This window comes from Aquarana catesbeiana, linkage group LG12 (genome assembly GCF_042186555.1).
Source record: "Aquarana catesbeiana isolate 2022-GZ linkage group LG12, ASM4218655v1, whole genome shotgun sequence".
Lineage (NCBI taxonomy): Eukaryota > Metazoa > Chordata > Amphibia > Anura > Ranidae > Aquarana > Aquarana catesbeiana.
The window spans coordinates 4,885,031-4,900,611 of NC_133335.1; the positions used below are offsets into that span (position 1 = coordinate 4,885,031).

General features: G+C 48.0%; 1 protein-coding gene across 1 annotated transcript; it reads left to right on the forward strand.

Annotated features, from left to right (window-relative positions):
• On the forward strand, window positions 1–15,057 carry DDX5 (DEAD-box helicase 5). Its single transcript, XM_073607153.1, is given in 15 exon segments — window positions 1–159; window positions 6,199–6,361; window positions 7,483–7,579; window positions 7,673–7,806; window positions 8,056–8,121; window positions 8,910–9,051; window positions 9,141–9,301; window positions 9,379–9,551; window positions 9,701–9,811; window positions 9,938–9,999; window positions 11,228–11,287; window positions 12,362–12,583; window positions 14,360–14,508; window positions 14,511–14,582; window positions 14,584–15,057. Coding segments are annotated over 15 exon segments (1,797 nt in total). The 5' UTR covers window positions 1–130; the 3' UTR covers window positions 14,740–15,057.
• Window positions 15,058–15,581: the final 524 nt, after the last annotated feature.

The following is a 15,581-nucleotide window of genomic DNA, read 5'->3' on the forward strand; positions in this document are numbered from 1 at the left end:
CCGCGCCCTCATCAGGCGGGGGTGAGCCGGCTCTGTTCTCTCTATATAACCGGCCGGCGAGCTGCACACATCTCCTCCGTCCGCTCCGAACACCGAGAACCGCAACAAGGAATAAGAATACAGCGCAGACATGCCAGGATTCAACGACCGAGGCCGCGGGTGAGTCTCCCCGATACTCCATTCCCCCCGAACAATTCCCGCCATTCACTATTTATAGATTTTTATTATTTTATGTTTTATTATTAGAGGTGATCCGGGAGGGGCCCGGGTGTGAGGCCTGGTGGTGGGGTGATATTCGGGTGTACACCCGGAGGGGGGGCGGGGAGGAGGACGGAGATTCTCTTCACCATGAGGCGATCACACAAGATGGCGGCTCTTTGTCTTCTCACAAGATGGCGGCCGGCTTCTTCCCGGGGTGGGGGCCCCGAACTCCTCTATGGGGCCCCCGGACTTCTCTATAGGGCCCCGGACATCCTCTCCTCCACCTAATGGGGGCTCCTAGGGGCCCCGGGCCGGATATACCGGGAACGTTCCGTATATTTGTACTTCATGCGTCACAAATCTTCTATATATTGTACCGGATGTTATATTCATCGTCTGAGGGGGAGAATGATCGGCGTGAGCGGACACTATGGAGGGGGTCAGATCTGTCATATATATATATATATATATATATATTGGGGTGTGTGTAGGGTGATCTCCCCGGATCTTCATTGTACTGTCCGTTACCATGGAAACAGTGATACCCCTCCCCCCCCATTACTTCCGGTGATGATGGAACTTCTATTGTCCCCATGTGGAGAGGAAAACCCTTTGTCTGTATCAATGCAATGTGTACATTAGTGGGAGGTGTAGATCGCCCCCTGACACCGGTGTAAGTTATCACCTCTAGTGGTATACAATGATCTCTACATTGGGGGATGGGAGGTGTAGATCGCCCCCTGACACCGGTGTAAGTTATCACCTCTAGTGGTATACAATGATCTCTACATTGGTGGGGGATGGGAAGTGTAGATCGCCCCCTGACACCGGTGTAAGATGTCCCTCCACCCCCCCCCAGGGAATACATAGATGACTCTGGATGGGATGTGTGGAGCTGATGTCCCTTCTAGTACTATAGGTCAGGATTGGAAGTGTAGATCGCCCCTGACACCGGTGTAAGTTATCACCTCTAGTAGTATACAATGATCTCTACATTAGTGGGGGATGGGAAGTGTAGATCGCCCCTGACACCGGTGTAAGATGAACAGATTACACACTACCAAAGGAAACTTACACCAGTGTCAGGGGGCGATCTGATTCTTCTATCCCCCATTGATCACTGTATACAGGGGGTGTATATGGATGGAGACGACTTCCACCGGTGTCAGGGGATCTACTTTTATAGGGGGATGGGGAGGTCACATGAAGTCTGTATGGAGATCTCCCCGGAGGAGGCGACTTACGGGGGGGGGGGTGTTTTGGATCCACAGGAAGTCCTGAGAAATCTCTTCCAGTGTCTGTCTGAGGGGATATCAGACGGGACCAGCTGTGTGTGAACCAATCAGCTTCTAGCTTTCACTTTCAAATCTTAATTTGGAAGTTCTCAGCATCCGAGCCCCACCAACCAACATGAGTTCATTTTGTATCTGCAAACTTCTCCATTCCTCTGTCTCCAGGATTTATTTTTGATGAGAAATTACTAAAACGCCCCCCCCCCCCCCCAGCACTTTAGTTGCAGCCATCTTGGGTAAGGGCAGTGAATGAAGCATTTACTTTCTGGAATCCATTTGCCCTTAGCTCAGGCAGCAGTGCTCAGCTGAGAGCCCCTCCTCCTTTCCAGAACATTCCGGAGATGTGATGACAATCCGGCCTGAACAGGAAGTCCTCAAAGAAATAGAATATTGTCCTTCCTGTGTATTTCCTCCTACACCTTGGGGGGGATGGGAAGTTCCACTTTACTAAGCTATAGATAAAAGCTGATGGGAATGTATTGGAGTATCCTTTCCTCCAGGTGTAGATGAGATCCTCGGGGGGTACAATGTATGGTTTCCTCCAGGTGTAGATGAGATCCTCGGGGGGTACAATGTATGGTTTCCTCCAGGTGTAGATGAGATCCTCGGGGTGGACAATGTATCCTTTCCTCCAGGTGTAGATGAGATCCTCGGGGTGGACAATGTATGGTTTCCTCCAGGTGTAGATGAGATCCTCGGGGTGGACAATGTATCCTTTCCTCCAGGTGTAGATGAGATCCTCGGGGTGGACAATGTATCCTTTCCTCCAGGTGTAGATGAGATCCTCGGGGTGGACAATGTATGGTTTCCTCCAGGTGTAGATGAGATCCTCGGGGTGGACAATGTATGGTTTCCTCCAGGTGTAGATGAGATCCTCGGGGGGTACAATGTATGGTTTCCTCCAGGTGTAGATGAGATCCTCGGGGTGGACAATGTATGGTTTCCTCCAGGTGTAGATGAGATCCTCGGGGTGGACAATGTATGGTTTCCTCCAGGTGTAGATGAGATCCTCGGGGTGGACAATGTATGGTTTCCTCCAGGTGTAGATGAGATCCTCGGGGTGGACAATGTATCCTTTCCTCCAGGTGTAGATGAGATCCTCGGGGTGGACAATGTATCCTTTCCTCCAGGTGTAGATGAGATCCTCGGGGTGGACAATGTATCCTTTCCTCCAGGTGTAGATGAGATCCTCGGGGTGGACAATGTATGGTTTCCTCCAGGTGTAGATGAGATCCTCGGGGGGTACAATGTATCCTTTCCTCCAGGTGTAGATGAGATCCTCGGGGGGTACAATGTATGGTTTCCTCCAGGTGTAGATGAGATCCTCGGGGTGGACAATGTATCCTTTCCTCCAGGTGTAGATGAGATCCTCGGGGTGGACAATGTATCCTTTCCTCCAGGTGTAGATGAGATCCTCGGGGTGGACAATGTATCCTTTCCTCCAGGTGTAGATGAGATCCTCGGGGTGGACAATGTATCCTTTCCTCCAGGTGTAGATGAGATCCTCGGGGTGGACAATGTATGGTTTCCTCCAGGTGTAGATGAGATCCTCGGGGTGGACAATGTATGGTTTCCTCCAGGTGTAGATGAGATCCTCGGGGTGGACAATGTATCCTTTCCTCCAGGTGTAGATGAGATCCTCGGGGTGGACAATGTATCCTTTCCTCCAGGTGTAGATGAGATCCTCGGGGTGGACAATGTATCCTTTCCTCCAGGTGTAGATGAGATCCTCGGGGTGGACAATGTATGGTTTCCTCCAGGTGTAGATGAGATCCTCGGGGTGGACAATGTATCCTTTCCTCCAGGTGTAGATGAGATCCTCGGGGGGTACAATGTATGGTTTCCTCCAGGTGTAGATGAGATCCTCGGGGTGGACAATGTATCCTTTCCTCCAGGTGTAGATGAGATCCTCGGGGTGGACAATGTATCCTTTCCTCCAGGTGTAGATGAGATCCTCGGGGTGGACAATGTATCCTTTCCTCCAGGTGTAGATGAGATCCTCGGGGTGGACAATGTATCCTTTCCTCCAGGTGTAGATGAGATCCTCGGGGTGGACAATGTATGGTTTCCTCCAGGTGTAGATGAGATCCTCGGGGTGGACAATGTATGGTTTCCTCCAGGTGTAGATGAGATCCTCGGGGTGGACAATGTATCCTTTCCTCCAGGTGTAGATGAGATCCTCGGGGTGGACAATGTATGGTTTCCTCCAGGTGTAGATGAGATCCTCGGGGTGGACAATGTATCCTTTCCTCCAGGTGTAGATGAGATCCTCGGGGTGGACAATGTATCCTTTCCTCCAGGTGTAGATGAGATCCTCGGGGTGGACAATGTATCCTTTCCTCCAGGTGTAGATGTACAATGTATCGGTGCGATCCTGGGGGATGGGTCTCTGGTAGCACTGTGTATTGGGGGGAGGGTTGTTGTGTATCAGGTGATGAGATGTCTTGTACAGAAGACGATTGGGCCGTACCATGTGATCACATCCCGGCCCTGGTCTGTGATATCCGGGTGTCATAGAGATCCTGTGGAGGATCCGTGTACATGTTATACCTGTGATATGTATTATGTCATGTATGATGTGACTCACCACCTGCTGGGAATTTACAGTCCTGTATAACGGGAGGAGTCTCTGTTCTCTTGCGGCATCCTGTGAGTCATTGTCTCCTCTGTGATAGGATGTGGTGTGATCTGTCTGTAGGGTGGATGAGAAGGCAGAACAATGTGCAGTGCGTGTGCTGGGGATGGTAGAATTAGAACACCCGGTGTGTTCAGATGTAGGGGGGGGGGGGGTAGGAGTATTGTTAAAATAAAATTGGTCAGTGATAGAATAGTGACCCCCCCCTCCTGTATGGTCTCTTCCTTGTACTCCCGGTACATTCTATGACCCCCCCCCCTCCTGTATGGTCTCTTCCTTGTACTCCCGGTACATTCTATGACCCCCCCTCCTGTATGGTCTCTTCCTTGTACTCCTGGTACATTCTATGACCCCCCTCCTGTATGGTCTCTTCCTTGTACTCCCGGTACATTCTATGACCCCCCCTCCTGTATGGTCTCTTCCTTGTACTCCCGGTACATTCTGACACCCCCCCTCCTGTATGGTCTCTTCCTTGTACTCCCGGTACATTCTATGACCCCCCCCTCCTGTATGGTCTCTTCCTTGTACTCCCGGTACATTCTATGACCCCCCCCTCTATGGTTTCTTCCCTGTACATTCTATGACCCCCCCCCCCTCCTGTATGGTCTCTTGTACTCCTGGTACATTCTATGACCCCCCCCCCCTCTATGGTTTCTTCCCTGTACATTCTATGACCCCCCCCCTCCTGTATGGTCTCTTGTACTCCTGGTACATTCTATGACCCCCCCCCCCTCCTGTATGGTCTCTTCCTTGTACTCCTGGTACATTCTATGACCCCCCCCCCCTCCTGTATGGTCTCTTCCCTGTACATTCTATGACCCCCCCCCTCCTGTATGGTCTCTTGTACTCCTGGTACATTCTATGACCCCCCCCCCTCCTGTATGGTCTCTTCCCTGTACATTCTGACCCCCCCCTCCTGTATGGTCTCTTCCTTGTAGTCGGGGACATTGTGTTCTTTGTGTAGACGTCATTCTTGGAAAGGGTTGGTCTGTATGAGAAGCCGTCCTCCATGACGTCACCACACATTTCATCATGACATTCACTTCTACATCTCCCGACTCTGAGTACCGCTGTCTGTCACAAGGGGGGGGGGGGGGCCTCTCATAGATTTTTATCTACTTTACCGCTTATTGTCTGTATTGGGGGTTTAATTACTGAGTTTCCGAAATGCAGTGAGATTGAACGGAGCTTCTATACAGCAGAGATAAAAGCGGGGGGGGGGGGGGGGGGGGGGGTCTGGTGGGTGGAGCTCTGGTTGATTTTTTAGGTGCTTTTTCCCGACAACCAGGAAATGTTATAAATATGCTGGGGGGGGGGGTGGGGAGAGACTTAACTGTTATGAGGATTTTCTCATGGAGTTCTGCTCATTATGTTGGATTTATCTGTCAGTGATGGCGGCTATAAACAGAACCAGTTATCTCAGTGATGGTAATGGAGGATACAGCAATATCTTTCTAATCTCCAGTCCTCAGGTACCCCTAACAGGTCAGGTTTTCAGGCTTTCCGTTTTGCACAGGTGATTTGATCAGTTTCACTGCCTTAGTAATTATCACAGCCGTCTCATCGGAGGGAATCTGAGAACATGACCTGTTGGGGTCACTTGAAACATTGGAATGCAGCACTCGCTTGTGGGAACAGCGTCCTCTGGTGGATAGAGGTTGGTGTACAGTGTGCCTGACATTCTAAATGAAAGATTCCTATAGTCTGATCTGGTGCCTTTTCCTTACCGCCAGTGAGTGGGCGGGGGATCATCAGTGCAGCTACAACATTACTTATTTGCAGAATGTTATAAGACATTATTTTTCACTTATTTTGCCTCAGACATGAGCAATTCCTATTACCTGACAGCCCAGGTGGCAACAGCTGACTTTAAAAAAAACTGGTTCCTTTTTAAGCTGGATTCAAAGCACATCTGTGCAGCCCTGATATACAGGATTGGAGAGCGGAGGGCATGTTTCCTGACCTCTGCCTGGTGTCCATGGTTCAGTTCCCCTCAGTGAATGTGTGGGGGTCTTGTGCCCCCTGGAGGCGGTGTGTATTCTGACAGTGGTCTTTATGTCTTTATTTTAGATTTGGAGGAGCACCCAGATTTGGAGGAAACAGAAATGGGTCATCTGGAAAGTATGGAAATCCGGGTGAGCGGCTCGTCAAGAAGAAATGGAATTTGGATACATTACCAAAATTTGAGAAGAACTTCTATCAAGAACACCCTGACTTAGCCCGACGCACACCGGTAAGACCGCTGGGTGTGAGGGGACCTCACATATCACTGCTTGGAGCAGAACACCTCACCTGAAATGTTTTCACTCAGTCTTATAGAGGAACATCACCCAGAAGGGAAATGTGCCCTTGTTGGCATCCCCCCTCCGCTACCACATTTGGCATTTTTGGGGGGAGGGGGTGCAGGTATCTGGGCTTAACAGGCATCCACTCCCAGTCAGATGTCTCAATATTTTGAGCTGGAGGTTCAGGGGGCCCCCCTCCTTCCCCTGCAGTATTCTGGGGCCACATCAGTTCTCAGTCTATGGGGCCCTTCATAAGGCACGGCTGGCATTGGCCTATTTGGAAACGGGCTGTGAAGCGGTAAGTCTTCACAGCACGTTTCCCTTACCGAAGATGCCAGAACCTGATGTTAGATTAGGTGAGCACATCACTGGATCCCTGCTGACTTTTAATATTAAGGGGGAGCCTGAAGTTGTCACATTTGGTTCAGACAAGTGGCTGTAGCAGTGGAAAGACTCAGACCAGCAGGGTAAATAGACAGGCAGATCCTCCCCCCCCCCCCCCCCAGCAGATGAGGGGTGTAAGCACTAATTCATTTTCTGATGGTGGGGGATTGGTGTCACTGCCTGTTAGTGCCAAGTTGTGGTCCTCTGGGTCTCCCCACCAGGAGGTGATAAACCTTGGGGGGGTGAATAGCAGGTATGTATCGAGCAGAAGGATAGTTTTGGGGTAAACAAGCCGAAAAGGCCATTTATTAAAGATGGCAGTGGGAGTTTGGCTGGAGAACAGTCTGGTTAACATGAAGCACAGAGACATGGCTTAAGCTCATGGGAGGAGTGAAGCGTTCACAAGGTACCCCAGAAATAAGATGGGTGGAGTAAATTTACCCCTATGAATTGGGAAGACAGCTGACTATCTAAGGTGGTTAAGCAAGAGCTACCAGAGGTCCTGGGTTCAGGTCCTGACAGTTGTCTATCAACACCTTGACCACCAAGCTCTGCCTGGCACCGAAGTGTGAATAGTAGTGTTGCTTCTGTACAATGTGGCCGGGGTGGAGTCCAACTGAATCTATAGCTACTTATAGTTCTGGCAGCTTTGTGGATTTCTAATATATTTCTCTTAATCCTGCAGCAAGAAATACAAGAATTCAGAAGAAGTAAAGAGATCACCGTCAGAGGCTTACACTGCCCCAAGCCTGTGTTTGCTTTCCATGAAGCAAGTTTCCCTGGTAAGGACTTTGTAGACTGCCCTGTGTGTATATATTCTCAGGCTCTCCCCACTGATGTGTATACTAATCTTATCGCTTATTGATCCTCTACAGACAACCTCATGGGAGTGATCAGGCACCAGAATTTCACCGACCCCACACCTATCCAGAGCCAGGGCTGGCCGGTTGCTCTGAGCGGACTGGACATGGTTGGTGTCGCCATGACTGGATCTGGAAAAACACTTTCTGTAAGTTTCCAATTTTATCATTGTGCATCTTGGACTAAGTCCCGGTGGGCTGTCTGTTCATGATTGCTGTTCTGTTTTGTGGGTTATGTTCTATACATAGTCACTGCTTTGATAAGTGCAATTGGCACCCTGCTGAACAGGTTACAGAATATTTCCTCATAACATTGTATCCACTGTTTATACTTTGAGCTTCATGTATATGTAGTAAATTTTTTTTTTTTTTTTTTTTTTTTTTTTTTTTTTTTCCAGTACCTACTTCCTGGAATCGTCCACATCAATCACCAACCATTCCTACAGAGAGGAGATGGGCCAATTGTAAGTACCTAGATCTTCAATCCTGGCAATGGTTTCTGCTGTTGAAAGGAGTGACAAATCTTCAAAGCTAGATGGTTATAAGTCACTGTGGCATATGCCAATCGCATAACCCTCATCTGGTCAGCCTGGGGGGGGGGGGTTATAGCCTAAGGGGTTAAATCTTCTGCATTATGTAAAGGTAGTTTGATCTTCTTTAATCCTCCCCCCTTCCACTGTTCCCAATTCCATCTCCTGATAGTACTGTTCCTTGGTGAATTCTGCACATGCTCAGTTTGGTGTATATGGATAGATTTTTTTTTTTGGGGGGTGGGGGTTTGCACACGGTGCATGTGATCAGAACAGTGCCAACCAGCACTGTTGGGTTTCCTGCAGCCTCATAGGACAGGAGACTTTATCCAGACACTGATGGAAGTCACACGACTGCTATACACTGCTGAGGAGGTGTTTAGCAGTTTATATTTACTAAAAAAAAAATTGCATTTCCATGTACTGTGGGAGATCAGATCTGGTGGGTGCAGGCTCCTGGGTTTAGGGGGTGTGGTGGGTGCAGGCTCCTGGGTTTAGGGGGTGTGGTGGGTGCAGGCTCCTGGGTTTAGGGGGTGTGGTGGGTGCAGGCTCCTGGGTTTAGGGACACTTTAATGTCTTTACACATAGTGAGATCTCCCCTTATTACAACTGGCACCCAAACTGATATTGCCCTCCAATCTTTAGTGATAGGTCAATGATTGGTGTAAAGCTCTGGTAACATCTTTAAAAATGTCTAAAGTCTGAATTTCTTTCTTCCACAGCTCCTGGTGCTGGCACCTACCCGAGAGCTGGCACAACAAGTGCAGCAAGTTGCAGCTGAGTATGGCAGGGCTTGCCGTTTAAGATCTACCTGTATTTATGGAGGAGCACCCAAAGGACCACAGCTTCGTGACTTAGAAAGAGGTGAGGTGGGGGGTTTTGGTAATAAGAATACACCAACTGCCTCTCATTGGCTTGCATGGCTTGACACTGACCCTGTCCTCCTCCAACAGGTGTTGAAATTTGCATTGCAACTCCGGGCAGACTAATCGACTTCCTGGAAGCTGGGAAGACCAACCTGGACAGATGCACATACCTGGTACTTGATGAAGCAGACAGAATGCTGGATATGGGTTTTGAGCCCCAAATCAGGAAGATTGTGGAGCAGATCAGGGTAAGTATTGGAACCTCTGTTTGCTGTCACATTTTATTTGGCTTTAGTCCTTCTCTAATCATCACTTTCTCCTCCAGCCTGACAGACAGACCCTGATGTGGAGTGCCACTTGGCCTAGAGAAGTCAGGCAGCTTGCAGAAGACTTCTTAAAGGACTATGTGCACATTAATATCGGTGCGCTGGAACTGAGTGCTAACCACAACATCCTGCAGATTGTTGATGTCTGCAACGATGGAGAAAAGGATGACAAGTATGTACTGCCTTCTGCCACTAAAACATATTCCCGTGCCCCCCCCCCCCCCATGCCATCCTAATTTTCCTTGCTTGTTTTTAACCTGGGGATGCTACAAATTGCCTGGTCTGAATTTCTCTAAGTCATGCTTGTCTTTGAATCTGTAGGCTTGTCCGTCTGATGGAGGAGATCATGAGTGAGAAGGAAAACAAAACCATTGTGTTCGTAGAGACAAAGAGGCGCTGTGATGACCTCACAAGGAGATTACGTAGAGATGGGTACGTGCGGCTTATCTCTAATCTATTACCTGGTGGTGGAAATGTTGGCTCCACAGGACAGTTTGGGAGGTTTCTGGGGGAACTGTTTATGGAGGATATGTGCTGATCTGTCTTATCTTACTGCAGGTGGCCTGCAATGGGGATACATGGTGACAAAAGCCAGCAGGAGAGAGACTGGGTATTAAATGGTAAGTAGGTTCTGCCACAATTGGATTTCACTTGCTGTGTAACAAATGTTGCTGGTTTTTAATGCAGGGGCACCCTTTTCTCTTCGGCAGATCAGCAATCTTGTATACATACCACCTGCTCTACACAACCCCTCCCCCCCCCCAAATCTCAATCCTCAGGATTGTACTACCTTCCTCTTAGGCCCTACAGAGAGCAAAATTATTGCCTGCAAAGAAATTTGCTAACTTCCTCCCCAGCAGCAGACTTGCAGGAATCCCTCCTTCCAGACCATGGTGTTCTCCTGGGGTGGGAAACTGTCTCCACCAGAAGGCAGGAGTAGACGGTGGTTATTGCAAGCGGCTGCCATAGCATAAGTGGCAGGCTGGTTTTTCTTTCAGCCTGCCTACTAATGGTTTGAATCTCAGCTGGTTCCTGCTGAACTATGACCAACCATAGATGTGATTCCTTCCATCTTAGCCTCTCCCTTTGTGTACAGGCAGGTCCCAACAGAATTGATAATGGTCTAACAGAACTGTTTAAAATATATCCACAGAAAAAAAGAATTTAAGATGCAAGTTAATCCCTTTATGGCAGGGGCCCGCAGGCTACTAAATCTCTGGCCCGTCAGTTCTTGTGATTCATGGGCACCTGGTCTGTGGATAAGTGGTTGTCTGGTTTAGCAATCTGCATAAGTGTCATATAATAAAAATGCAGCTTATATACCTCATTAAGAGCGCTGCTCAAATGACTCGCTGCCTCCCTATTGAGAAGTTCAACTTTACAGAATTTGCTTTACCTGCAGGAACCTGGGAAAGCTTTGCACCCCTGATCAGTGGATCTGGGGTGTAATGTCAGACTTCTGCAGACAAGCCCTGCAGCTTTCAGCCCCATGGCTTCAAACGGCTGTCTTGGCTGAAAGCTGCAAGGCTTGTGAATTTATGACCAGTGCTAATCGGCACCCTCCGTTTATCCAGAACTACAAGCCATCAGCTGCAGTGGTTGGCAGTACTTGTAGTTTATTCTTTCACTGGAAACTGACATGGTTTGGTGGGTGGATTTCAGTACAGCCTCACAAACTGACAACAGCGGGTGTCCTGAGGGGGATCAAGGGAGCTGAAGTGATCTTGACCTTTAACAATACTGAGGAACGGGTTTAAGTATAGCCAGGTTCATTAAATCATTAGTAGGTTCATTAAATTAAATGTGATTTTCTGTAGATCCTGACAATGTCCTTTTTTTCTATTTCAGAGTTCAAGCATGGCAAGTCACCCATCCTCATTGCCACAGATGTGGCGTCCCGTGGTCTAGGTCAGTATGAACCTCCACGTGTCTGCATTGCACCATATTTTTTTATTTTCAATTTAAAGAAAGTTTGTTGCTTTCTTTAACCTCTGCAATTTTCTTAGTTTTTTTTTCACAAAGGTGCGGTCTTTGAGGCCTGGCCTAGGCATGACATTTGGAGGACTCGAGGGGGACGGAGGACTAGTGGAAATCGGCTGGTCTGCCAGTCGGGTGGAGAGGTGGAAAGCTGAGTTTTCGTGTGCCAGTAGTCTTCAAAAGGCAGAGACTTATATTTTTCTTTTTTAGACTCTACTCTAAAAACGAGAAGTGATTTTTCATCCCTTGCTCTGGGCTCCCATGCATTGCATGCCACTCACTGTACAGCACTGTCACTCTTGACGCACAAGGAGAGTTTCAGTGAGGACCTGTCTGGGGAGAGTGGCATTATTTTTTTTTCTTTAAGCCTTTTGTAGTTGAAATGATTGGTGGGTGAGTACTGGCACATGACTATAGAGTGGGCAAGTGGAGCAGCTCTTTCTCGCCTCTGCAATATCTTTCACGATCCTCCCTCACCTGTACCGTAGTCGTCATGTCGAGACCAGCCCGAGGGGGACACACGTTGGCTTCTTGGAATCTCTTGCCTAGATGACATGTTTCATATAATAACCTGCTGACAACCGGTGAGTTCCCCGTGCTTAGAGATGGGGAGACGGTGGTTGTAAGGGGGTCTTGGCAAGACTAAACAAAGCAGTGGTTCGCCAGTGTGAGCTTCTAATGAGTGTGTGAGGACCGCGGGCAATTCTCAGGACGGTCCTCGTCTGGTGCACATGAGGAGGCTGGAGCCTTACTGCGGAGAAGCTAAAGATGTCATAGAGTAGGGGAGACGGTGGGGACTGCGTCCCGGTAAGCTGGTTTGGGTGCAGACTAGTCCATATATAACTGTTTTTTTTTTTTTTTATATGTGGTGCTTCTAACGTCTCTTCTTTCAGGCCTTGCCCTCATGACTGGGCTCCCCTCTCTAACTTGTCTTTCTGGTCTGGTTGTGGTGGTGTGCAAATCTTTATCTGCCTCTCCTGCTTGCCACGCTACAACACTTTACAGATGTGGAGGACGTTAAATTTGTCATCAACTACGACTATCCAAACTCCTCTGAGGATTACATCCACCGTATCGGCCGCACGGCCCGCAGCACCAACACGGGCACCGCCTACACCTTCTTCACACCCAACAACGCCAAACAAGTCAACGACTTGATCTCTGTGCTGAGGGAGGCCAACCAGACAATCAATCCCAAACTTCTCCAGATGATTGAAGACAGAGGAGGTAAGAAAGATCATGACCTTGCCTTTAAAAACTTCAGCCCCAGAATTTACCCCTTCATGATAGGCCACTGCAACATTTCTGCAGACAAATCTAACACTTTTTTTGGGACCATTGACATACACTGAAGCTGACTGTAAATGTCACTGGCAGGGAAGGGGTTGAAGACTAGGGGCAATCAAGGGGTTTAATGTGTTCCCTGGGAAGTGTTTCTAACTGGGTGGGAGGGGATTGACTGTAGGAGATTGCTTTTCTCCCCTGTCAGAACGGGGATCTCTGTTTACATTGACAGATCCCCATTCTTTGGAGTTATAGTGGGTGGCACCGGCAGACATCGCAGCCACACACATCAGCTCTGGCATCACGGGCAAACTCCTCTTAAAGCAGCCAACTTGCACCTATGGCGGTTTCTGCAGCCATGCCAACCTGCCACCTTATAACAGCAGCTGGTTGGCAACTTAAACTATGTAGAGGGCTCCAAACTTCCCTTCAGTTCTACAGCCTCCATTCTGTGCTGGAATTACTGATGGCTTCCCCTGTATACATACCAGCTTCAGTAAGCTGGAGCCCACCTCACTTGTTGGATGTCTGACATCTAGCCCTCAGCTGTTTAATTATGTCCCATGAAGTATTGCAAGACGTGAGGCATTGTAGGATTGACAGTTACTGTGGTTCCGTAAGGCAATGCCGGACTCGACAGTCACTAAGCATGGCTTGCAGACATGATTGGACTTTAGGCTCAGCAAGAGATCTAGCTTAGTAGTGGGCAAACTGCAGCTCTCCAGCTGAGCCTAGAAGTCCCATCATGCCTCTGCATTCCATGTGTAACTGTCAAGTCTTGCAATGCCTCACAGGGACCCAGGTAACCAGGACTGAGGAACCTGACACAGGGGCAAGGGACAGTTTGCCCACCCTGATCTAGACCTTCTCAGCCAAACTGACCCTTTCCTGTCCAGCTCTTTCAGTAATGGAGACTTGGCATCTTATTTGGTAGTCCTAGGGTGGTTTCCATATGAATGTCTGCTTAGAAATGCCCACTAAACTCTGCCCATCAAAGTACTCCCAAGAGCCACCCCTTGTATGAGGGCTGAGGGCTCGGAGTATGGAGGGCAGGGTATTGTCTGGAAGTGATGTACCGCCTCCTGCTGGCATTCTCAGAACTATCTGCCTGCCTTGTATATAGGGAAGCCATGATGAGGATACATTTTTAAATGGCCATTAGCTTATTGAGCAGAGAGAGGCTTAATCGGCTTTAAAAGCCTGAGCAGGACACCTCTTCTAAAAAGCACTTGTTGTGTCGGTTTAGTGGCACTTTGAGTTGTCGAGGAAGAGGAGATAAATGCACTGCTTTTGGGTGAAGAGTTGGCAACATGTGCCATACGACTTCAATCGGTGGTGTGACATTTTCTAGGCCAGTATTTAAATAAAATGAATCTGTGGCAGTTTAGTTGTAGACTTGCAGTTACAATATTAGATTTTTTACATTGGGGGGCCTAACTTTATATTTCAGAGGGCTTGCAGAGTATTTGTGTGTGTGTGTGTATAATGGAGTAGAAGCCCAATGGCGGTGCCTAGTCTTTGCCACTAGAGGGCAGATGGGCACGGCAATAACTGTTAGCACTAAAACCATTTCCTGCTCTGTGGGTTTATAATAGGAAGTTGGTTATGTAGAAAGATCTTCAATGTACTGTCTTTTTATACTTTTTTTTTTTTTTTTTTTTTTTTTTTTTTTTATTAATGTTGCTGTAACACTAAACCTTTTTTTAATCCGGCACGCAGGGCGCTTCAGAGGCCGTGGAGGAATGAACGACCGTCGTGACAGGTTCTCTTCAGGCAAGCGGGGCGGGTGGGACCGGGATAACAGAGGGTTTGGTGCTAAGAGAGACTTTGGAAACAAGCCCCAGAACGGATTTGGTGGGGAAACTATGGAAACGGTAACTCCTACAGCAACGGCTACGGAATGCAAGGCAACCAAGGAGGGTATCGGGGAGGCGCACAGAACGGGCTCCTACCAGAACTACAATGCCGGACAGCAATACTCCACAGCCATACCCAACAGTATGGCACCACAGGCATACACAGCATACCCAATTGCCACTGCCGCCACAACAACTCCTGCCCTGATAGGTTATCCTATGCCGGCAGCCTACACACAATAAAAAAACGCACAGTTTAGTGTCTTTAATTTTATTTTTCCCATGTTTGCTCTTTATATTGTGTTTAAAATGGAACAGGATAGCTATTTAAGAAGTCTCTACAGGAGAGAGTTAATGTCCGCTGCATGGCAGCGACTGTAGTGCACTTTTTTCACTATTTAAGTTTGACTGTTTTTTTTTTTCTCGACATTCCGGAAGATGTTTTTTAGTTCTTTTTTTGTACTAGAAATGCAGCCAGTGTTTCAAAAGTCTATTGTACAGTGATTTCCAGTACTGTAATGGGGGCAGTGCATGGCCTTCAATAAAGATCATTTAACTCATTCTGAGCCTTGTACATGTCTCATTTGGGGGAGCACACAACAAATTAGCAATTCTAATTAAGCTCATTTAATCCCTTCAAAACCAGGCACTGGCCCAGGCCAGTTCATCTTTCAGTGCCGTCACACTTTAGCAATTGCGCGGTTGTGCAGCGCTGTAACCATATGACGTCTTTCTCAAGTTGTCTTCCAGGGATGCACCCGTGTCAGATGATTCACTGGAAGACATCCCTAAAAAGGAGTTACTGGGTACCACACACAGCTTTATTTTGGCAATATTTAATCACCACCATTGGGGGTTTTAGTTTTATCTAAATATCAGCAAAACTTTAAATAAAAAAGAATGTTACCCTAAGTCTTCAATTTTCCTTCATAATTTTTTGCCCAGAATGTATTCTGCTACATTTCTTTGAAAATACCCCAAGTCTGTTAGTGTATATAGGAAAGTAGAGTCCACAAGCTGGTGTGTAGATGGATGTACTGACAGCTGATCTCATTTTACACCCCCAATACAAAAGTAGATGGTGA